Raw genomic sequence first — 25,011 nt, 5'->3', positions numbered from 1 at the left:
AGTTCTCGCGAGAGCGGCGCTTTCCTGCCTATATCCGGCGTGGTCTGCACGCCTTCCGGTCTTTCGGTTTTCGGCTCGTAGGAGGCCAAGGTGCAACTTTCTTCGGTCGTCCCGAATCCGGGTTCATCCGACACCAGCCGCCTCCACCATGCCGCCTAAGTTCGACCCCAACGAGATCAAAGTCGGTGCGTGCTCTAGCTGCGGCCTGGGCTGCGGGATGGAGCCTCCCTCGCTGCGGCCCACGCCGCGCGTGCAAAGCTTTCCCGTGTGGAGCTCTAAAGCCTCCTAGAGGCCTTTCCCGTGCTATGCGGTCCTGGCCGAGTCTCTTAGCCTTATCTGGGCCTCAGTTTCCCCGCTTGTAAATGGGGAGGGAGGACCATACGACCTGTGGCGGCTTGGCAGCCCGCACTCCCTAGGGTAAGGCTTGTCTCCGGGCGTTTCTGCCCCCGGGACTGGGTTCGCCGGCGGCCGGGGCAGCCTCCACGCCGCCCCGCTTTGCGGCTCCGAGCTGCCCAGGCCAGAGTAGCGAACGCCGGGCGCTTGGGGCAGTTTTGGGAAGGGCAAAGGATGGTGTGACTTGCCGGGAAAGATGAGAAGAGAGAGCTGTGGCTCCCTCTGCAGAGGCACTAATCCTTCGTTTCTCCCAGTATACCTGAGGTGCACCGGCGGCGAAGTCGGTGCCACGTCTGCCCTGGCCCCCAAGATCGGCCCCCTGGGTCTGGTAAGTCATCCCCGCTTAGGGGCCTTTTCTTCACTTACTGTGAGAGCAAAGTTAACATATCAACTGCCACATGAGTTGTATTTAATTCATGCTAGAAGACTGGGACCTCGCGAAGCGTGTGTAACTCACACGGCTCTTCACCTTGGGAGCCGCGTGAACTGTTTTTCAAATTGCATATAACTCACAGAAAACAATGAAAAATAAATTTTTCATTAAATTAGAAAGGATCATATTCTGTTTTTGTAATTGAACACCGTGGTACCTGGGAGAAATTTTTTTTTCTAGTGTGGCAGTCAATGTGTTAAGCTCTGGCTGTACAGACACTCCTACTAGACTTGACTCGGAACTAGCAGGAGGTACCTTAGGAAGGTCATACCTGAAAAACCGAACGCTGTCCCTTGAAGTTGGAATTTACTGTCCATGTGTCACTTACCTGCTGCTTTTGGTGATCCTGAGGGATGGGCCCAAGGAGGTGAAGTCAGGAGTGGCTTAGTAATAGTAGGCAGCCTGTTTGCATTTCCTGGCTAGGGAAATGGTGTGGGTGAAGATCCTGGTGAGCATTTTGAACTCTGTAAACATAAACCTAATGGTTACTATAACTAGGTTTATCTAAGACCTATTTAGTCACCAGCCTCTGGCCTGCTTCACCTCCATGTTATACTCTTATTGAACTTGCAGTTCCCTGAATATCACTGTGCCGTTATTCCTTAGGCAGTGGTTTCTTATCCCAAATGTTCTTTCCCCTTGGTCTTGCTTAACCAGTGTCTTACTGCTCTCTACCTTGTCCCTTAGCTAAGGCAGCACTTAAGGGACACTTAGCTTCCTGTTTAGGCTAATGGTAACTAGGAAATAGTTTCAAAGTAGCAAGTGCCCTTCCTCACAGATGGGCTTGTATTGGTCTGACATGTGAACCTAAGATCTTGAAAGTTCCCTAGGTGATTCTAATATAACCAAGGTTGATAACCCTGACTTCACCAAATGGGTTCTGAGGGAGTCAGCAAGTGAGGGACTTGGCCCAATTGTGGCCCTGAGCCAACAGCCTACAGCTTTGTACAAGACTTAAGGCCCAGCGTCACTTTCTCAATTTATACTGTGGTGATAGCTCTGCTTTGATCAGGAGGCTACTCTTATTTAGGTGCTTCAGCCAGCTTCCTGTGTATTGAATAAGAAAGATCTGGGATGTTGCTAAGTGAGAAGTATTGGGCAGGTTTTAAGGCTGTGGTTCAACTTTGGGCACAATGTGATTACATATCTTTATTTCTACAGTCTCCAAAAAAGGTTGGTGATGACATCGCCAAGGCAACCGGTGACTGGAAGGGTCTGAGGATTACAGTGAAACTAACTATTCAAAACAGACAGGCCCAGGTATTTACATCTTGTGCTTGATTTGAGGGAGGGCAGAGAGGTACAATCCTCTGGGATTCCTGGAGAAAAAGCTGTCACGAGCAATTCTGTCTTAGTGGGAAGGCTTTGTTAAAGAATGTAGACTTTAGGGCAAAGATGTGTTACTTGTGTGACATTGGGCCAGCCATGTAATTTAATGTCTCCCAGGCTAGGAGCATTTTTTTTTTTTTTTGAGACAGTCTCGCTTTGTTACCCAGGCTAGAGTGAGTCCGTGGAGTCAGCCTAGCTCACAGCAACCTTGATCTCCTGGGTTCAAGCAATCCTGCCTCAGCCTCCCGAGTAGCTGGGACTACAGGCATGCGCCACCATGCCCAGCCAATTTTTTCTATATATATTACAGTTGGCCAATTAATTTTCTTTGTATTTATAGTAGAGACGGGGTCTCGCTCTTGCTCAGGCTGGTTTCAAACTCATGACCTTGAGCGATCGCCTGCCTCGGCCTCCCAAGTGCTAGGATTACAGGCGTGTGCCACCGCACCTGGCCTAGGAGCACGTTTTTAGATGGTGAAAAATACTTGAACATGCGCAGTAAGGCCAGTGTCTGGCCCATGGTCTCAGAGAGCTGATGTGCATGGCAGTATTGATTCTCATACAGTGGTGGTATCATTCACTGGAGGTGGGATAGCTTATTCACATCAAGAATCTCTTCTGCAGATTGAAGTGGTACCTTCTGCCTCTGCCCTGATCATCAAAGCCCTCAAGGAACCACCAAGAGACAGAAAGAAGCAGAAAAACAGTGAGTTGCCTTTTCTCAGGATTTGTTTCATTACTGGTTTGTGATTGGTGATCATGGCTATGCTTTCCCTTTAATGAAACCCGGGTTGGCATGGGGATTGGGTGATTATTTGGTTAAGGCTGTTAGAGCCAGGCACTACCAAATGGTGCCATGTAGCTTTCCCCAGTCTTGTGGAGGGCAGGTCCCATTCATAGTGCATGCTGCAGGGAAATGTCAGCTGACAGGGAAGCCACTGAGCACTGCCCCTTTAAGCAAGAGACCACATGCTACTGGCAGATACTTTTCTGGACAGCTTAAGCCATACCCATAGTTTAAACTTGTCATTTCTCATTTGTAAAACAAGGTCCTTGCCATGTCAGATTGGCGAAGACTTGGTTTGCCCATAGCCACCCGCCACTGCACCTACCAGTTCTGTTGGCTGGTGCAATCCAGTGGTGAGCTGATACTAAACCCCAGCTTAGGAAACAGGGTTGTTCTTCATGTGGATGACTCTGTGCCGAAAGCATGGGAACAGCCTAGAAATGGAGGAAGGATGAAATATGATCTGCTTTACAGGCTGTGACAGAGCTTTTGCTGTTTTTCTTCTTCTTTAGTTAAACACAACGGAAATATCACTTTTGATGAGATTGTCAATATTGCCAGACAGATGCGGCACCGATCTTTAGCCAGAGAACTTTCTGGTAAGAACAGCATGACGTTGCAACTATTTTGACTGTAGTTGGGTGTTTTCACTGAGTGGCTAGCATTCTTCCCATTCGAAAGGGACTCTAAGACCCAGATTGGGATGTAGTGTTCCCTAGTGTTGAGGGGAATGGCTTAAGATCTTGATCTGGTTGTGTCTGGGTATCAAGGGACCCATGGAGATCTTACATTCAGGGTTTATATGGCTAGATGGAGTTTTAAGCTTTGTATTAAGGGGTCGGGGATGGCATCCATTCCCTGCCTGCTGAGAACTCAAAAGCAGCCCCCTACCACATGTCAGGGTTGTGAGGGATAAGAGGCAGCACCCGATGCCACTTTTTCTTTACTACAGGAACCATTAAAGAGATTCTGGGCACTGCCCAGTCTGTGGGCTGCAATGTTGATGGCCGCCACCCACATGACATCATAGATGACATCAACAGTGGTGCAGTGGAATGTCCAGCTGTGAGTAATTCTTGTACCAGTTTCATTTGGTTGTGATAGGGGTGAATGCTGGGGAGAGGAGAGGTGCCTAATGTATTTGGAGATAAGCTGATAAGTTATAGAAGTGGTTAGTTGGGGCTGGAAGATAATCTTTTTAAATTCCCCTTTTACTGATAGAGCTTTTTTTCTTTCCTACAGAGTTAAAAAGTACAAAGGAAAATATTTCAATAAAGGATCATTTAACACCCACTGGGCCTTTTGATGTGGTGTCTTCCCTGAGGAAGCTGGCTCCTCCTTTGCAGTGTGGTAAATGGGGTCAAGATGGCAGAACCTGTGAAGAAGTAATAATCTGGGTATCTTGTGGGTAATAAGAGACCTGGAAAGGAAATGTATTTTGTAGACACTTAGATAACCTGTAGTTCAGCATGAGCACCCAGAGAAAAAGCAGCTCTCCATCCCAGACCAACTGAGTCTCTGGGTGGGCTGGGGCCCAGGACCCACATTTTAAGCCTTTGCTAGCCACCCCAGTGCACAGCCAGGGTTCAGAACCACTAAGATGACAACAGAAACCTGACTGTCAGTCCTTGACTAATCATTTCCTCATGGGAAAGTGAGGTTTAGGTTATTTGTTGCAGTAATTGTAGCTTACCTCTGTAGTTCCCAACATTTTCTCTAAACTTACTGCTATAAGCCACCAGACTATTTTCTGACTTTTCACATTTCCCAAGTCTCATGGTCGCTTCTGTTCCTCCTGACTAACTTACTGGAACTTAGGTTTATCATTCCCTTACATTTTTTTTTCCTCTCCCCCTCTACTCCCTTAGATGTTGGATTGAACCAACCTCAAGACACTTGAATAAGCTGCACCCTAAGCAGCTTGATGAACTACCTGGATAGGGTTTCTGGGTACCAGACTAAAGGGAGTTGGAAGTGACTGCCCCAAGAACTTGGATTTCTCCCACATCACTCATTTCAAGTCATTCATTTTTTTTTTTTTTTTTTTGAGACAGAGTCTTGCTTTGTTGGCTAAGCTAGAGTGAGTGCCGTGGCATCAGCCTAGCTCACAGCAACCTCAAACTCCTGGGCTCAAGCAATCCTGCCTCAGCTTCCAGAGTAGCTGGGACTACAGGCATGTGCCACCATGCCCAGCTAAGTTTTTCTACATATTGGCCAATTTCTTTCTATTTATAGTAGAGATGGGGTCTCGCTCTTGCTCAGACTGGTTTTGAACTCCTGACCTTGAGCAATCCGCCCGCCTCGGCCTCCCAGAGTGCTAGGATTACAGGCGTGAGCCACAGCGCCTGGTCTCAAGTCATTCATTTTAAGTAGGGTTTTTAACCACTTCAGTAGGAGCCTTGACTATAGTTGATAGCCACAGATGAATGCGCACGAGCGTTAACTTTAGCCGACAGCTCTGATATGACTTCTAATTTTTAATTTATCAAAATAAAATTGTGAACATTTTAAAATAATGTAATGAAAACATATATGTATGTGTTACCTATTGTGATTTATAAGCAAAGCTGTAAAGTAAAATAAGCTTTCAGTGCTTTAAAGCTTTCCTCATCACACAAGAGCAAAATGGATTCGTCGTCAATGCACAGCACAAACTTATTGTGCAGACTATGAGTGCTGGCTGTTGGCAAGGTTTTGCAGCCAGTAAGTGTCGTACCAAAGTGGTTAAGGCAGATGGAGAACTGGCATGAATGGGGAAATAATCATTCTGGTGCCGTAGAAGATACTGTACCAAGTCACTAAGGAAAAACCTGTAAGTTGCAAGGTAGGACCCAGGTCCAAGTGGAAGGGAAAAAGAAAGGAGGCCTGCAGTAAGAATCTGGATCTAAAAGGAAACTTTCATCAGGAAAAGGAAGAGCCTGGTGCAGTTGTGGACCCGCCCACCTGCCTGCCTATGAGCCAAGCATGGCTATCTCTTCTCCCCATTCTTTTCAGTTCTCCATGGAAAAGCATGTGCCTCTTGGTGTCTGCTTTCTCTGCCTAGCAATAACAAGCTCTACACAGGTGACATGTGGAGACTGGGCTTAGCAGTGCTTTCCTGAGGACCCCTTCCTGCCCCTCTCCCAGGGAGCTTCAGTATTTTAATAGTTGGCCCTAGAATCCCTTTACTCACCTGTATTCAAGCCCTCCCCAAATTAAATACCTTATTTCTCAAGTCATCTCTGGCCAATGCTCTTTGGTTCTTTTCCAACATTTCTAATTACTTCAAGGAGAAATGGCTATCATTGCTGAAGACCTAGAAACTTGAGTTCTTGGCCTGGCATGGTAGCTCTTGCCTATAATCCTAGCACTGGGAGGATCACTCAAAGTCAGGAGTTCAAAACCAGCCTGAGCAAGACCCTGTCTCTACTAAAAATAGGAAGAAATTAATTGGCCAACTAAAAATATATAGAAAAAATTAGCGGGCATGGTGGTGCAGGCCTGTAGTCCTACCTACTCAGGAGGCTGAGGCAGAAGGATTGCTTGAGCCCAGGAATTTGAGATTGCTGTGAGCTAGGTTGATTGATGCCACAGCACTCTAGCCTGGGCAGTAGAGTGAAAATCTGTCTCAAGAAACAAAGTTCTTTACTCATTGATTTGGTCACATTTTCTAACCAGGTTTGTGGTGTGTTTGCCACATAAAGTGCTTTAGCCCACTTGTCTGAGTAAAGGCAAATCTCTAAAATTGGATGAAATTCGAGTTGGATTGTTGGATTCTCTAGATGCTTAACTGAATGAAAATGTTAGCTCCCAAGCTTCCCACATGCAACATGTAAAATAGTGACTGTTTATTAAAGGTGCTTTTGCATGTGGCATTGGGCTACAGACTAAAATCTAGGTGTCCCCAGATGCTTCTAGGCCTTGAGCATTTATCTGAGATCACCCATCTGTCATGAGTTGGCATGTGGGGGGGGGGTTCTCCCCACTTCTATGTTCCCAGTTACTCTCCAGCATGCAGTCTCTGATGTCTAATGAAAGCTGAGCTACACCTGAAGGCCTTCCCACACTCACTGCATTCATATGGTTTCATGCCAGTGTGAATTCTCTGATGTTGACTAAGGGATGAACTCTGGTTAAATGCTTTTCCACACACACTACACTCATAAGGTTTTTCTCCAGTGTGAATTATATGATGTCGAATAAGGGCTGAGCTCTCACTGAAGAATTTCCCACATTCATTACATTTATATGGCTTCTCCCCAGTGTGAGTCTTTTGGTGGATTATAAGATTTGTGCTTTGGCTAAAGGCCTTCCCACACTCGCTGCACTTGTAGGGTTTCTCTCCAGTGTGCGTCCTCTGATGGTTTGTGAGGTTTGCACTCTGGCTGAAGGCCTTTCCACACGCATTACATTTGTAGGGTTTCTCCCCTGTGTGAATTCTCTGGTGCTGAATGAATGCTGCACAGTAACTGAAGGCCTTCCCACACTCAGTACATTTGTAGGGCTTCTCCCCAGTGTGAGTCCTCTGGTGGTTCGTAAGATTTGCACTATGACGGAAGGCCTTCCCACAGTCACTGCATTCATAGGGCTTCTCCCCGGTATGAATTCTTTGATGCTGAACAAGGGCTGAACAGTCACTGAAGGCTTTATCACACTCGCTACATTTGTAGGGCTTTTCTCCAGTGTGAGTTCGCTGATGTTTTGTGAGGTTCGCATTCTGGCTGAAGGCTCTCCCACATTCACTACATTTGTAAGGTTTCTCTCCTGTGTGAATTCTCTGGTGCTGAATGAGAGATGAGCTCTGGCTGAAGGCTTTCCCACATTCATTGCACTCATAGGGCTTCTCCCCAGTGTGGCTCTTCTGGTGCTGAGAAAGGGAAGAACAGTAACTGAAGGCTTTGCCACATTCATTACATGTGTATGGTTTCACTCTGTGAGGGTCTATTATTTCTGAATTCTTTTTGAAGTTCTTGGCATGTGTTTCACATTTGCGAGTTCTCACCTCTGTTGGAACTCTCTGTTGTGGAGAGAGGACTGGTCTCAGATTGAAGCTCTTCCCAAGTTCACTGATCCTGTGGTCAGACTCCCTGGGGGCCATCTCTACATTTGTGTCTTGAGATGATTCTTCAGAACTGGCTTGCTCTGGAGGTGATTCAAGTATAATCTTCCAGTCTGAGAAACAGTTAGAAAAGCAATTATTTTGTGTTCCCTTGGTGGAAGAAATACAAAAGGCTAAAGGCGTTTTTGGCAAAGCTGTTACACAGGTTTGATGACTCACCTCCTTTCACCCAGAACATTTCTGAAATCATAAAATAGCAACCAAGATGTTTTTTCAGAGACATTCCGGCATTAGCTGCCATAGCACACTTTTGCCCCTTTCACAACTGCTGAGGGGATGAAATGTACACTAATCTGCCTGTTTCCGATGCAGTACTGCTCTCTCCTTTTGCCAAGTATTAGGTGCCTCCATGCTATCTTATCCTCACAATTCTCAGTGTGGTTTTGAGCAATAGGCTTATTGGGTTTAAATTCACTTTGAGACGGGGTCTTCCTCCATCACCCACATTGGAGTACAGTGGAACAATCATGGTTTACTGCAACCTCAAATTCCTGGGCTCAAGCAATCCTGCTTCAGCCTCCTAAGTAGCTGGGACTACAGGTGCACAGCACCATGTCCTGCTAACTTCTCTACTTTTTGTAGAGACAGGGTCTCACTAGGTTGCCCAAGCTGGTTTTGGATTCTTGGGCTCAAGTAATCCTGCCTTTGCCTCCTAAAGTGCTGGGATTACAGGCATAAAAAGCCACTGTGCCTGGCCTAAATAATTCACTTTGAACTGATGATCAGTGCCAAGTAAGATGAATTTCTCCACCTATCACGTCAGCCAAATTAATGGTTAATTCTGGAGTGCTGGAAAGGGTGCAGCATAATGAGATCTCATACACTGCAGTGGCTGTACCAACTGGCACCACTTCTCTGGAGAGAAGTCTGGTCACAGGTGTCAAGTATCTTTAAATATTGGCACTGGAATTCTACTTGTAAGAATTTATCCTAAGGAACTAACTATAGCTCTATGCACAAGAATACCCATCATAGCATCATTTGTCAAATGAGATGCAAACACCTAAATGTTTGATAATAAGGGAATATAGACAAGGAAGAGGGATACTATTCAGCAATTATAGGTCATGCTTTCATGTTTGAAGTGTGTACATTAAAATTCTGTTGTAGAAGGTATTAAAAATTTTTTTGAATATTCTCCAATGATATTATCTTATAATAAAATTTAAAAGCATACTTTCAAAGAATATGTAGTGATTTAAAAACAATATATTAAGTGAAAAGGAATATATAAAATTATATATGCCTATCTCACTTTTAGAAAAATGTATTACTGCATTTTGTGATATGAAGTTTGATGTGTGGGATTATAGAGGATCTTTATTTTCTTGTTTTCCAATTTTAAATAAACTTGAATCATTTTTTTTTTTTTTTTTTTTTTTTTGAGACAGAGTCTCGCTTTCTTGCCTAGGCTAGAGTGAGTGCCGTGGTGTCAGCCTAGCTCACAGCAACCTCAAACTCCTGGGCTCAAGTGATCCTCCTGCCTCAGCCTCCCGAGTAGCTGGGACTACAGGCACAAGCCACCATGCCCGGCTGATTTATATATATATATATATATATATATTAGTTGGCCAATTAATTTCTTTCTATTTTTATGGTAGAGACGGGGTCTCGCTCAGGTTGGTTTTGAACTCCTGACCTTGAGCAATCCGCCCGCCTCGGCCTCCCAGAGTGCTAGGATTACAGGCGTGAGCCACCGCGCCCGGCCAACTTGAATCATTTTTACTAGAAAAAATTATTTTTAATAGAATAACATTTCTTTTATAAAACCAGAAAATAATTTTTTTTAAGTTTTTGTTTTAAAGAGTTAATGATGATTCTTAACTTTCTTTGAGACCTCTTTCATATTAAGAGAAAACTTTAAATGTGAATTAATGTACATTCAATGCATAATGACTTTCTGGTCATTGAAATAGTGTTTGTGGTGATGCTGGTAATTTATGGATTTACCATACTAGCTATCGTTATTTATTTATTTATTTTTGAGACAGTTTTACTCTGTTGCTTGGGCTAGAGTGTCATGGCATCAGCCTAAATCACAGCAACCTCAAACTCCTGGGGTCAAGCGATCTTCTTGCCTCAGCCTCCTGAGTAGCTGGGACTAGAGGCACATACCACCACGCCTGGCTAATTTTTTCTATTTTTAGTAGAGATGGGTCTTGCTCTTGCTCAGGCTGGTCTGGAACTCCTGGCCTCAAGCAATCCTCCCTCCTCAGCTTCCCAGAGTGTTAGGATTACAGGCGTGAGCCACCTTGCCAGATGGAGTTATTGTATACTCCTTCTACTTATAGAAAAAAAGTTAACTAAAAAAGCCTCAGGCACCTCCTTCAGGAGGTATTCCAAAAGGTGGCATTGTTATCATAGATGGCAGCTTCATGCATGTTATTGCCCCTGAAGACCTTCCAGTGGCATAGATATGGAGGTGGAAGACAGTGATATTGATGATCCTGACCCTGTGTAGGCCTAGGCTAATGTATGTGTTTGTGTCTTAGTTTTTAACAAAAGTTTTAAAAGTAATAAATAAATAAATTTAAATAGAAAAAATTTATGGAATAAGGATATAAAGAAGGAAAATATTTTTGTACAGCTATACAATGTATATTTTAAGCTAAGTGTTATTACAAAAGAAAAAGTTTAAAATATTTAGAAGTTTATAAAGTTACAGTAAGCGCAGGTCAATTTATTGTTAAGGAAAAAAGTTTTTTTATTTAGTGTATCCCAAGTGTACAGTGTTTATAAAATCTATAGTATTATACATATTATACATAATGTCCTAGTCATTCACTCACCACTCACTCATTGACTCGCCCAGAGCAACTTCCAGTACTGCAAGCTTCATTCATGGTAAGTGCCCTATACAGTGAACTATTTTTAAAATCTTTTTTACTGTACTTTTACTATACCTTTTCTATGTTTAGAGATACAGATACTTACTATCATCTTACAACTGCCTACAGTATTCAGTACAATAACATGCTGTATAGATTTATAGCCTAGGAGTAACAGGCTACAGCCCAGGTGTGTAGTAGTGTATCCTATCTAGGTTTGTGTTAAGTACGCTGTATGACATTCACATCACGATAAAATCACCTAATGGGTTTCTCAGAATATAATCCTGTTGTTAAGCAACACGTGACAGTATAATATTTATAATGCATTAAAATGCATAGAGCCCCAGACCTCCCAGTCTCCTAAAAGAAGAGGCCTGCAGGAAGGCATGGAGTTTTAGGGAGGTCTATGAAGCTTCTTTCCATAAGGGTCAGTTTTTCTTTATTTCTCAGAGGAGAGAGGAGCAAGGATAGTTCTAGGTAGCCTTTCTTTGAATGTCTATGCAGAATCTTGACCCAGAATGCCTAGGTTCCAAATCTTGGCTCCATCTCTTACTAGCTTTGTGACTTTGGGCAGATTATGAAATCTTTCTATGCCTTGGATTTATCATCTATAAAGCGGCTCCCTCACACAATTACAGTGAGAATTACATGAGTCAAGACAAATAAGGGACCCAGAACAGTGCTTGAGGCATAGTAAATATCAGTGTGCTTGATGTTAATATCTTTTGGACCTTTTCCTTGTAAACCATCCTAAAGCACAAAACACGCTTCCTCTAAATTTCATGTGCATAGCAATACCAAATCTGCTGCGAGCAGATGTCCCCATCCCATTGCAGGTTCGGAGTGTCTCTATGTAACTTGGTATTCACTTGTATGTGGGTTTGACAGCTCTTATCATCTGAGTATAACATAGAAGGAGAGGAAAAGTGACAAGAAGCTATGGGAGATAGGGGCAATTCAGAAAACCACGTGATATTCACAAATGACTGTCCCTCAGCTAACCTCCCCAAGTGCTGGCTTCTGTGTAAGACTGTCTGATGACACCTCAGACCCAGCACAGCCAAAACAGAGCTACTGACTTTCCCTTTCAAGCCAGGATCTTTGCCAGTTTTCCTATTCGCCCACTGTTCAGGCCCAAACACTAGGATCATCCTTAATGCTTCTTTCCCTCATATCCCACATCCAGTCCCCCAGCAAGTCCTGTTGCCTTTAACACCAAAGTACATCCTGATTCCTCTTGAAAGGCTGCCATCACCTCTCAATGGACTGTCCATGACAGCCTCCTCCTAACTGATCTCTCTGCTTCTACTCATGATCCCTAAGGCCTATTCTCCACACATCTGTGGACTTCTTTCTAAACATAAGTCTTGTCCTTTTCCTGCTTCAAAACCCTTCAATGGCTCATTTTCTTAGGTGAATAAAATCCAAATGCCTTACCATGGCTACAGTTGCCCCACATGATCTGTCCCCTGTATACCACTCTCCCTCCTGTATACTAAGCTCTGGCCACATAAGCTCTGGTCTTCTGATCCTAAAACAAGTCAAGCTCATTCCCACAAGGCGTGAGGTCTTTCCTCTTCCTCAGATCTCCAGCAGCTCCCTTGCCCCTCTCTATGCCCCACTCAGCCCCCTACTCCAGTCACCAGTCTCTTGCCCTGTTTTATTTACTTCACAGCACTGATCAGCATAAAACGTATATCCAGGCCAGGAGTAGTGGCTCACACCTGTAACCCCAACACTTTGGGAGGCTGAGATGGGAGGATTGCTTACGGCCAGGAGTTTGAGACCAGGCTGGACAACACAGCAAGACCCCGTCTCTACAAAAAACTTAAAAATTAGCAGGGCATGGCCAGGCGCAGTGGCTCACAGCGTGCCTATAATCCTAGCACTCTGGGAGGCCGAGGCGGGAGGATCGCTCAAGGTCAGGAGTTCGAAACCAGCCTGAGCAAGAGCGAGACCCCGTCTCTACTAAAAATAGAAAGAAATTAATTGGCCAACTGAAAATATATATAGAAAAGAAAAAAAAATTAGCCGGGCATGGTGGCACATGCCTGTAGTCCCAGCTACTCGGGAGGCTGAGGCAGAAGGATTGCTTGAGCCCAGGAGTTTGAGGTTGGTATGAGCTAGGCTGATGCCACGGCACTCTAGCCAGGGAAACAAAGTGAGATTCTGTCTCAAAAAAAACCCCAAAAAACTAGCAGGGCATGGTGGCATGTGCCTGTAGTCCCAGCTACTCAGGAGATTGAGGTGGGAGGATCACTTGAGCCTGGGTGGTTGAAGGTGCAGTGTTCTATGTTGGCGCCACTGCACTCCAGCCTGGGTGACAGAGTGAGACCCTGTCTCAAAAAAAAAAAAAAGTGTATTCATTGTTATGTTTGCTCATTTTATGTTCTTCACTAAGATGTAAGCAGGGACTATGTGTGTTGTCTGTTTATCTACCCCTCATAACTAAAATGATGCCAGGCATGTACCAAATACTTAATGCACACTTGCTGGCTGATATATTCAATGAATGAGAATGAGCAAAACTGACCAGCAAGGTCTGGGAAACGTCAGTATCTAACACAGAAGTCCCCAAAGTGAGTAGCAGAGTGAAAGGCTCTTTAAAGGCCTGGGTCTATCACTTGGGAGGGATGGTCCGGAATAACAGAGAGCTTGAGCCCAGCCCACGGAGGCACAGTGACGCAGAGGACAGACAAACTGTGGGTCACAGCAGAGGTGCCACTCTGTAGAGGCAGTGTTTAGTTACTTCAATAGCAGAGTGGAAACTTGCCTCCAATTAGTTCTAGTCACTATCATATAGCTCATATAACTGCAGTTGATAACTTTTTTTTCAGATAGGGTCACTCTGCTGCCTGGGCTAGAGGATGGTGATAAAGCTCACTGCAGCCTCCAACTTCTGGGCTCAAGCGATCTTCCTGCCTTAGCCTCCCAAGTAGCTGGGACTACAGGCACACACTACCACACCTAGCTAAATTTTTTAATTTTTTGTAGAGACAGGGGTCTCACTATTGCCCAGGGTAATCTCGAACTCCTGTCCTCAAGTGATCTACCTATCTCAGACTCCCAAAGTGCTAGGATTACAGGCGTGAACCATTGTACCCAACCAACAACTTTTTTCATATATACTAATTTGTAAAATAAGGAAGAAAGATTTCACCATTTTTCATATATGGAAACATGACTATATAATTCAGTGCTTTGCCCTGAATCCATGTAGCTAATACACAGCAAGCCAGGACTGAGTATGTGGCTTTCATGCACTGTGGGGTTGTGAGATGTATGTGTGTTTTCATCCACTGTTCTTGGCTCATAACTCCCACAGCCCTTGTCACAGTCTTTTGTTAGAATGTTGGGGCCCTTTAGGACTCAAAAGCAGACCTCAGGAAGGACTCTCTCTGACCTTCTACTGCTCTAAGCAGAGATCTAATCTGATTGTGGGTCATAAGATCCTCATTCCAGAGAGGGGCTGGCCCCATTCGCTAGAGAAAGGAATGCTGCACAGAGAGGCCAAGAAAGTCTGGACAAGCCTTGCTGGGCTTCCCTACTCAGTCTGTTAGTAGTAGATCATGCCCTTTTTGTCTAATTGCATTTCGACATAGTTGTCTATGTTTCATTCATGCCTATCCAGTGAGGTCTCCAGAAAAGGCCCAAGAGGACAGGGTTCAGGGAGCGCTTGGACAGCTGAACACACCAGGTTCCTAGAAGGTGGCATGCCCTGAGAGGACACGGAAGCTCTGTGCATCTTCCCCTGCCACATACCTCGCCCTATATATCTCTTCATCTGTATCCTTTATGTTATAATAAGCCAGGAAACGTGTTTCCCTGAGTCCTGTAAGTCCTGAGTCCTGCCACTCTAGCAAATTAATGGAATCCAGAGGGGGGGTTTGTGGGAACCCCAACTTGAAGACAGTCAAAAGTTCCAGAGGCCCAGACTTGTGACTGGTGGGAAGGGGGCTGCTGCCTTGCGGGACTGAGCCCTCAAACTGTGGGATCTGATGCCATCCCCAGGTAAATGGTGTTGAAATTAAATTGGAGGGCCTCTGGTGTTTGTTATAAAAATGCTTATTTGATGTATGAGGGGAAAACAGTTCTAGTTTTTCCACTCTGATGTGCCCAGAGTTGCTTCTACTGCCTTACACTACTGCCTCAGAGTACAAGCTTGGGAATGCCCCTTCCCAACTTCCATTTCTAATAATGTGGTACTTGAACCTTTTGGGGCAACTAGACTGGGTTGAATACTGCTCCCCCATCATGCTCCTTGGAACTTCAGAATGTGTCCTCACTTGGAGATAACATCTTTGTAGTTGAGGCCCTACTGGATTAGAATGTACCTTTTTAAAAAACAGAAGTTTGGATGCAGACAGAGAACACCATGTGCCGAGAGAAGCAGAGATTGGAGTGATGCAACTAAATGGCAAGGCACACTGAGGACACTCCTGGCATCCACCAGAAGCTGGAAAGAGGTGAGGAAGGATCCTACCCTAGAGTCCTCAGAGGGAGAACCACCTGCGGACCCCTCGATTTCAGACTGCTAGCCTCTGGAACCGTGAGAGGATCAATTCTGTTGTTCTACTCCACCCAGCTTGTGATGGCTATGGCAGCCCTAGGAAACTAACATAGTAACCTTTTTAGGATCTTGAATGCCTCTGAGACTATGAATACTTTTCCCAGAAAAATGCAATTGTTCCCCTAGCCTCAAAACACTGCATCCAATTTCTGAAGTTCCATACAGGGTCTATGGATTCAGGTTAAAATGCCCAAAACAAACAGGGGGTGTGCTGGGAAGGAGGGTGGCTCTTGGGAGGAGGAAACAGCAAGACCAATGAGGCTCCATGGAAGCAGTTTCAGCAAGTAGGAGAGGTGCTGGGGGCTCCAGTGACGGCTGAGGTAGTATGGGACAGGTTGCTTAGACAGAGGATAGTAAGATGGGAAGAAGACACGGTTCTAAGGAACCATGCAGAAAAACGTGCCATAGGCTTTGCGCCCATTGCCTTATGAGCAACAATAATTTATCACTAAAGAAATAAAGCAACAAAAAAATAAGCAGGCTATATTTTTAGAAAAATGTAAAATGTTATCACCTTAAAGTGGTTTAATTCATTTTTTACCTTTGATGCTTTAAGTCTCAAATATCCAAACTGACTGGATCCTCAGGGGAAAGCTAGAGGCCCTGCCAGAGGGCCCACTAGGGCAGAGGCTGTGATACGATGGTGGGGGAGATAGCAGCTTCAGATGAGTAGCAAGGGAGAAACAGGAGAAACTATGGTTTTCCTTCCTTCTCTTTTTCCTGAGTTTCTTTGTATCAGTGCTTTAGAAAATTCTGGCACAGCCATGCAGAGGAAAAGGAGGAGAAGAATCCAATTAAGGGGCAGGCAGAGCGGCAGCAGGAGCTGTCACAGCTGGTGGTATGGGTTAAAGGTGGGCATCGAAGATCCTCAGTGAGGCGAACCCTAAGCAGAGAATGTTCCAGGCCACCACGGATGACTCTTGTTCCCCACAAATAAGAAAGGATACTCTTCTAGAGGCCAGTAATACCACGTTTCCCCCAAACACCTCCCAGCCATGGATGACTTTGTGAGGATGAGGGAAGGAATAGTGAGCTTTGGAGTCAGACAGAACTTGCTTCAAATCCCAGCCTCGCCACTTTCTGAGATGCACCAGAGGGATGGTGTTTATTCCTCCTCTTTCCTAGCGGAAGGTCTCTGTAGGCATACTTGGCAAACAGGTACTTTCACTTTGCTTCCCCCAAGCCTGCACCTCCCCATTCTCTTATTTCCCAGGAGTGGCGGGGTAGCCCTCAGGTCAGCTGTGAGGCTCTGTACCAGTGCATTACCCGCCTCAGCTTCATTTCCTCATCTGTAAAATGGAGATAATGATATCTACCTCAGAGGGCTATTACACTATCAAATGCACTAATGTGGGTTTCAAAGTGGCTTTTTCACCGGTGTAACGCCTGCTCCCTTACCTGGACAGGAACTTCGTAGGTCTTCTCCCTCCAACATCCATGGGCCTTCCCTTTGTTCCAACTGCGAGTTCACACCAGACTGGGAAACTGGAAGTCCTATTCAAGGGGAAAAATAGGCTCTAGAGATTGTGCTAAGTATAGACAGCCACCCAGAACTCAGGGGAGAGGAAATAGGCCAGTCAGGGTGTTTATTTCATTCATCCAACAAATACTTATCGAGCAGTTACTTGGTGTGTGCACAAAGGGATACAGGAGCAAATAAGAGAGACACGGTGCCAAGATCTTCGTAAAAATTTTCTGGAAGGAGCTAAAGAAACAGCCTCAAGGAGGAGTCATGAATGGGAACTAAGCTAAACCCAGATGGGAACTTACTGAATATGAGGAACTGACCTGAGGGCTACCCTGCTCCTCCTGGGAAATGAGAGAGCAGGGAGGTGCAGGCTTGGGGGAAGCAAAGTGAAAGTGCCTGTTCGCCAAGTGTGCCTGCAGAGACCTTCTGCTAGGGAAGAGGAGGAATAAACATGGTCCCGCTTGTGCATATGAGCAATTAAGAGATCTCCACATACTAGAAAGAAAATGCTGAGGATTTTCAAAATTAAGTGCATTCTTAATCTTTTTTTTTTTTTTTTTTTTTTGAGACAGAGTCTCACTTTGTTGCCCAGGCTAGAGTGAGTGCCGTGGCGTCAGCCTAGCTCACAGCAACCTCAAACTCCTGGGCTCAAGCGATCCTTCTGCCTCAGCCTCCCGAGTAGCTGGGACTACAGGCATGCACCACCATGCCCGGCTAATTTTTTGTATATATATTTTTAGTTGGTCAATTAATTTCTTTCTATTTTTGGTAGAGACGGGGTCTCGCTCAGGCTGGTTTCGAACTCCTGACCTTGAGCGATCCGCCCGCCTCGGCCTCCCAAAGTGCTAGGATTACAGGCGTGAGCCACCGCGCCCGGCCCTTAATCTTTTTTTTTTGTTTTTGAGACAGAGTCTCACTTTTGTTGCCCGGGCTAGAGTGCTGTGGCGTCAGCTTAGCTCACAGCAACCTCAAACTCCTGGGCTCAAGCAATCCTCTTGCCTCAGCCTCCCGAGTAGCTGGGACTATAAGCATGCACCACTATGCCTGGCTAATTTTTTTTTTTTTGAAACAGAGTCTCACTTTGTTGCCCAGGCTAGAGTGAGTGCAGTGGCGTCAGCCTAGCTCACAGCAACCTCAAACTCCTCCTGCTAATTTTTTCTATATATATTAGTTGGCCAATTAATTTCTTTCTATTTGTAGTAGAGATGGGGTCTCGCTCTTGCTCAGGCTGGTTTTGAACTCCTGACCTTGAGCAATCCACCCACCTGGCATCCCAGAGTGCTAGGATTACAGGCGTGAGCCACCACGCCCGGCTACATTCTTAATCTTAAAGAAACAGTTTCCTTACCCAGGAGGACCAAGTTCCTGGACTTTTCTGGTATCCCCTCCTTGAATCTGTCCCTTTGGGTAGGGACCAGGTGCCTCCACCCCTCCTGGGCAAAAACAGATCTGGAGTTAGGAAGTGAGGACAGGAGCTATAAGGCATGCAGGTGGCAGCTTAAGCAGTTCGTGTAACAAATAGGCACTTACTCTATGCAGTGTACCCTCTGCTAGTTGAGGGTGGGAAAGCCAGATGGAATGGGCAGAAACTAACCAGAGGATAACACCAAAGGTTTGTTTTCTTTTGTTTTTTTGAGACAGAGTCTCACTCTAGCCTAGACTAGAGTGCAGTGGCGTTACCATAGCTCACTGCAGCCTCAAGCTCCTGGACTCAAGGGATCTCCCTGCCCCAGCCTCCCAAGTAGCTGGGACCACAGGTGTGCACCACCATGCCTAGCTAATTTTTCTATTTTTTGTAGAGACAGGGTCTTGCTCTTGCTCAGGCTAGTCTCAAACTCCTGAACTCAAGTAGTCCTCCCGCCTTGGTTTCCCAAAGTGCTAGGATTACAGGTGTGAGCCACTGCATCTAGCCAACACCACAGTATTAACACAAGGCAGTAATTATCTCCTGGCCAGGTCACACAGGAACCTCAGACACAACCAACAGGAAAATCCACCTTCACTTGCTGTTCTTTATCTATTCCCAGCTCAGGGACTGGTTCCTCTGCTCAGCTAGTTGGCCAAGCTAGAAACCTGGATGTTATCCTCTCCTTTCCTGCAGCTCCCCCAAATCAATTCCTACTGATTCTTCTTTCTAATATCACCAGAATATACCCATTTCTTTCCATTCCCCTGCCACTGCCTTGTTATAAGCCAGTATCATTTTCCAGATTATCACTAGTCTCCTAATTTCTAATTTTACCTGCACTTCCAATCCATCCTTCACGCTGAGAAATGCACTAAATGGAACAAAGAGGGCCATTTTTTTAAACTAAGAAATATTTAAAATATTTGGGTAACATGGAGTACTATTCAGCTCTAAGAAACAACAGTGATATAGCACATCTTATATTTTCCTGGTTAGAGCTGGAACCCATACTATTAAGTGAAGTTTCCCAAGAATGGAAAAACAAGTGAAGTTTCCCAAGAATGGAACAAAAACATATACTCACCAGCAAATTGGTATTAACTGAACAGCACCTAAGTGGACACATAGGTACTACAGTAATAGGGTATTGGGCAGGTGGGAGGGGGGAGGGGCAGGTATATACATACATAATGAGTGAGATGTGCACCATCTGGGGGATGGTCATGCTGGAGACTCAGACTTGTGGGGGGAGGGGGGGAAATGGGCATTTATTGAAACCTTAAAATCTGTACCCCCATAATATGCTGAAATAAAGAAAAAAAAAAGAAAAAAATATTTGGGTAACTTTAAAATAATCAAGAAAGTAAAATCATTTTAAAGATATAAATGTCATGAACCAAATAACAAAGAAACACTTACATAAAGGAAGAACTGCAGGGAATACAAGAAAAAATTGAAAATATATTAGTTTTGAGAGATGTTAACTCAGTCATGAGTTAGCCCAAAATGAACAAATAAACAAAAATAAAGATATGGAAGAACTGAGAAATTTAATAAGGTTGAGCTGACAGACCTATCAAACCCCACACTCTGCCATCAGACTATACTGGTATTTTGTGTTGACAAGAGACATGGATTCTGTTTTTATAAAGCACTGATCAGCCAATGGGCAAACAAATCAAAATAATAATTTTGGAATATATAAAGAAAGAAAATCCACAGCCAAAAACTTTCAATGTAACAAGCAATGAAGAAGTTAAGACTTCAACTCAAGAAGTTAAAAAAATAATTTTAAAATAAATCTGAGGGCCGGGCACGGTGGCTCACACCTGTAATCCTAGCACTCTAGGAGGCCGAGGTGGGCGGACTGCTAAAGGTCAGGAGTTCGAAACCAGCCTGAGCAAGAGCAAGATCTGTCTCTACTATAAATAGAAAGAAATTAATTGGCCAACTAATATATATATATATATAGAGAAAATTAGCCTGGCATGGTGGCGCATGTCTGTAGTCCCAGCTACTCAGAAGGCTGAGGCAGTAGGATTGCTTGAGCCCAGGAGTTTGAGGTTGCTGTGAGTTAGGCTGACGCCACAGCACTCACTCTAGCCTAGGCAACAAAGCGAGACTCTGTCTCAAACAAAAAAAAAGAAATGATTTGGTAGAATACTCTTTAAAAAATGGGGAAATTTTCATTGCTAAGTGGAAATAAAAAAGTTACAAAGCAGAACAAACCCACATTGGCAAAATATAGGAAAGGAAGAAAATGAAAGGACACAAATCAAAATGTTCAGTGCTATCTCTTTGTGAGATTAAGGGTGATTTAAAAATTTTTCTTTGTGTTTCTAAATTTTCCAGGTTTTCTGCAGTGAATATGAATTACTTGTAAATAATTCATGTTCACTACAGAAAACCTGTAAAAAACAAAACAAAACAAAGTGCAAGCCTACCCTACTATTAATATTAGGAAAAAAGATTGTCTCTGAAAGCTCCAAGAGTTGATTTCTAGCTTACCTGGGGCCCAGCTGTGAGAAGACCAGCAGCCATCCTTTCATCTCTTGTGCTTTCCTTTTGGGGAAGGGCAGTATCTGAAGAAGGTGGTACTGGAGGAAGAGAAAGAAACCAATGAGGCATAAAAGTTAGCAGTTTATGGAGTCACCTATTCTCACTATGAAGAGTTATTTCAAAGGACATAGTGCATGGGCTGAATTTGTAGACCTGCAATGCAATGTAAATGTTCCCATTCCCTCCTACCTCAGAAATTCCATCAATTCACTCTGATGTAAGGAGGCATTATGGTGTAACAGACTTTCAAGTTTCCAAGATCCACCAGTCACCAGCAGTGTGCAAATCATGTAACCTAAGTCTCATTTTTCTCATCTGTAGGATAATCTCTTGTAAGGTTGCTGTGAAGATTAAAGAAATATATAGACAAAGCAGCTGGCACAATGCCTAGCATGTAAATATACAGTTTATAAATATTATCTATTACTTAGTTCTTTGGAGAAACTAGCCCTGCAAATTTAAGACATTTGCTTAAATCAAAAGAGGAGGTAATGGCAGGGAGCACTGGCTCATACCTGTAATCCCAGCACTTTGGGAGGCCAAGGTGGGAGGATCACTTGAGCCCAGCAATATGAGACCAGCCTGGGCAACATAGTGAGAACTCATCTTCTACAAAAAAAAATAAAATATCTGGGCATGGTGGTGTGCGCCTGTAGTGCTAGCTACTCAGGAGGCTGAGGTGGGAGGATCACTTGAGCTCCAGAATTTGAGGCTGTAGTGAGCTATGATCGTGTCACACAGCACTCTAGCCTGAGCAAGAAGGATTCATCGCAGGAATGCAAGGTTGGTTTGACACACAGAACTCAATCAATAGACCATATAAACAGAACAATAACAACCCCCCATATGATCATCTCAATAGACACAGAAAAAAACATTTTATAAAATCTAACACATTTTCATGATAAAAAAAAACACTCAACAAACTAGAAGTAAAAGGTAACTTCCTCAACTTGATAAAAATGCACCATTGATCTCATACTTAATGGTTAAAGACTGAAAGCTTTTCTCCCTTAAGATCAGGAACAAGAGAAGGATGTCTATTCCAATTCTATTCAATATTAAATAGAAATGTTCTGGAATTAAATACCTAAAACTCTTAGAAGAATACAGGAATAAATCTTGGCAATAAATAAATTTATAACTGAGAAGTACAGGTGAAAAAAAAATAAATAAATTATTGCCTAATCTTGCATTAGGCAATAATTTCTTAGATACGTAGACACCAAAAGAACAAGCAACAAAAGAAAAGACAGATACACTGAATTTCATCAAAATTAAAAACTTTGTGCGTCAAAGAACACAATCTATCTAAAAAGTGAAAAGAAAACCACAGATTGAGGGCAAATATTTGCAAATCATGTATCTTTCTTACATATCAACATCAAAGACAACTAAATTTCAAATGGGCAAAAGATGTGAATAGACATTTCTCCAAGCAAGACATATAAATAGCCACTAAGCACATGAAACTCAAAATCATTAGTCATTTGGAAAAAGCAAATCATAAGCACAGTGAGATAACACTTCACAACCAAGACAGTCATTATTATTAATAAACAACATGGAAAATAACAGTGTTGATGAGGATGTGAAGAAACTGGGACCCTGATACACTGCTGGTGATAATATAAAATGGTGCAGTTGCTATGGAAAACAGTTCAGCAGTTCTTTTTTTTTTTTTTTTTTTTTTGAGACAGAGTCTCACTTTGTTGCCCAGGCTAGAGTGAGTGCCATGGCGTCAGCCTAGCTCACAGCAACCTCAAACTCCTGGCTCAAGCAATCCTCCTGCCTCAGCCTCCCAAGTAGCTGGGACTACAGGCATGCGCCACCATGCCCGGCTAATTTTTTGCATATATATTAGTTGGCCAATTAATTTCTTTCTATTTATAGTAGAGACGGGGTCTTGCTCTTGCTCAGGCTGGTTTCGAACTCCTGACCTCGAGCAATCCGCCCGCCTCGGCCTCCCAGAGAGCTAGGATTACAGGCGTGAGCCACCGAGCCCGGCCTCCTTTTTTTTTTTTGAGACAGAGTCTCACTCTGTTTCCTGGACTAGAGTGCCGTGGCATCAACTAGCTCACAGCAACCTCAAACTCCTGGGCTCAAGCAATCCTCCTGCCTCAGCCTCCCGAGTAGCTGGGACTACAGGCATAGGCCACCATACCCGGCTAATTTTTTCTATATTTATTGTTTGTTGGCCAATTAATTTCTTTCTATTTTTTTTTTAAGTAGAGACAGGGGTCTTGCTCTTGCTCAGGCTGGTCTCAAACTCCTTACCTTGAGCGATCCACCCGCCTCGGCCTCCCAGAGTGCTAGGATTACAGGCATGAGCCACTACACCCGGCCCCTCAGCAATTCTTAAAAATGAGTTATATGACACAGTAATTCCACTCCTAGTTACATACTCATGAGAAATAAGAAACATGGCCACACAAATTTCACTGAGGAATGGATTAAAAAATAGTGATATATTCATACAATGGAATACTACTGAGTCAGAAAGAGGAATGAAGTACTGATACATGGTATAACATGGATGAAGCTTGAAAACACTATGCTAAGTGAAAGAAAAACAAAAAAGGTCACATATGAGTCCATTTATATGAAATATCTTAGGCAAACTCCACAGAGACAGAAAGTAGAACAGTGGATGCCAGAAACTTGTGGAGAAGTGGGTATGAGGTGTCTTTTCTGGATGATAAAAATGTTCTGGAACTAAAGAGTGGTCATGGTTGCACAACTTTGGGAATATACTAAAAACCACTGAACTGTACACTTTAAAAGGGTGAATATTATGGTATGTGAATTACATCTGAATAAAAGAAGTAAACAGATTTGGATATGGGCCTTAGTACAGACGTTTTTATATTGATTTGTACTTAACCCAGCTGCATCTTATTTTCCTCTTGTAGGATGAGGAGGAGGATGACCATCTGACCTGCTTTACCAGGTCTCTGGGGAAGACAGCATGAAATGCTGGATGTGAAATTATGTTCTTCATTCTTCAAGTGCAAGACCAAATACAAAGACCTCTTGATCTAAGGGATAACACCTAATGCTGGATGTGAATTTGCACTTGAAGAGTGACAGACCAAATACAGAGACCTTGGATATAAGGGAGGATGGCACAAGCCTCGATGTGTTAAGACTTCCCACACATTTGTTCTGTACTGCATTCAAGATACTTAAAAAAATGTTATTTTAATTCATAAATACAATTCTTAGAGGTAATGTAGTTAACGCTATTTTGTCCTTTCTTTCAAGGAGAAACACAGGATAAGAGACTTGGCCGGCACCCCACAGTTTTAACAAGAATCTGGCCTTCTAATTGCAAATTCATCTATCCTCCACCACTTCACAACCCTACTGGGCTGAACCTGACCTCAAACTTTCCTGGGCTGCCAAGCGTCCATGGCTGCTTCTAGAAAGGATAGGAGAACAGAAGTGGTAGAGGAGTCCCTAGATACATCTCATTTTCCTCCCCAGGAACCCACTTCTCTCTAGTCTCTAATGTCATCGGTCTATCAGGCAGATTGGGGTAAGGTGTAGAGTACTCAGAGATCACGCAGGCCTGAAGTCCTCAAACGTTTTCGACCCCAGAATTCTTTACTCAATGAAGGACTGTCTCTAAATACTTGTGGGAAAGATAACTGGGCTTCTGTTCCGCGTCACAGAGCAGCATCAGTTGGAAACTGGAACAAGCAGCCAGTTCTCCAGCAAATCGCTCCCTCCAGCACTCCTCCTCACCTCCTTCCTCCAGCATTTGAGTCCCACCTCGCGCCACCTCTGCCCAGCAGTTCTCTGGGCGTCAGGGTCGCCCCACAGCAGCTTCCGCCGGGTTTGCTGGGCTGCTCGGACAGCTCCCGGGCTGGACTCCCCTGCTTCGGCCTCTCCCTTCAGAAGCCCGGTCTGAGGCTACGGTGCCGGGTCCTGCCCAGCCGAGTCTTCCACTCCGACTCCCTACCCACAGCCACGCCTCTGCTCGGCCTTAAGCAGAACCTGGGTGGAAAAGCCGCTGCCAGCTTTCCGAGAAAACCACTTGCAAACAGCGACCCGCCGACGCTCAAACGCTTCAGCCCCAGGCACAGCAGGAACGCCAGGACACCGCTCTCGCGCCAAGGGGACGCGCCTGACT

At 44.3% G+C, this 25,011-nt stretch overlaps 2 protein-coding genes and 1 non-coding gene across 8 annotated transcripts; 2 read left to right on the top strand and 1 right to left on the bottom strand.

Moving 5' to 3' along the window:
• Window positions 1-51: 51 nt before the first annotated feature.
• On the top strand, window positions 52-4,235 carry RPL12 (ribosomal protein L12). Its single transcript, XM_020289496.2, has 7 exons — window positions 52-185; window positions 648-721; window positions 1,988-2,086; window positions 2,780-2,861; window positions 3,455-3,541; window positions 3,895-4,007; window positions 4,185-4,235. The coding sequence occupies exons 1-7, from the start codon at window positions 149-151 to the stop codon at window positions 4,188-4,190; spliced, it is 498 nt and encodes a 165-aa protein (XP_020145085.1). The 5' UTR covers window positions 52-148; the 3' UTR covers window positions 4,191-4,235.
• On the bottom strand, window positions 62-25,011 carry ZNF79 (zinc finger protein 79). Of its 6 annotated transcripts, none has more exons than XM_020289492.2 (6): window positions 24,624-25,011; window positions 20,826-20,914; window positions 18,258-18,342; window positions 16,840-16,935; window positions 7,924-8,093; window positions 62-7,788 (listed from the first exon to the last, which is right to left on the bottom strand). In XM_020289492.2, exons 1-6 carry the CDS (start codon window positions 24,637-24,639, stop codon window positions 6,922-6,924), a joined length of 1,323 nt encoding a protein of 440 aa, XP_020145081.2. In that variant the 5' UTR covers window positions 24,640-25,011; the 3' UTR covers window positions 62-6,921. The 6 variants fall into 6 exon arrangements, with proteins under 6 accessions (XP_020145081.2, XP_012627438.3, XP_012627444.3 ...); XM_012771984.3 differs by adding an exon at window positions 21,066-21,217 and having other exon boundaries at window positions 62-8,093; window positions 24,624-25,010; XM_012771990.3 differs by having other exon boundaries at window positions 62-8,093.
• On the top strand, window positions 3,251-3,377 carry LOC142874723 (small nucleolar RNA SNORA65). The gene has a single exon (XR_012922361.1). It is a non-coding gene; the product is annotated as a small nucleolar RNA SNORA65 (small nucleolar RNA).

The sequence above is a fragment of the Microcebus murinus genome, chromosome 12 (assembly GCF_040939455.1).
Source record: "Microcebus murinus isolate Inina chromosome 12, M.murinus_Inina_mat1.0, whole genome shotgun sequence".
NCBI lineage: Eukaryota > Metazoa > Chordata > Mammalia > Primates > Cheirogaleidae > Microcebus > Microcebus murinus.
This window is presented reverse-complemented; position numbering and strand designations above follow the sequence as displayed.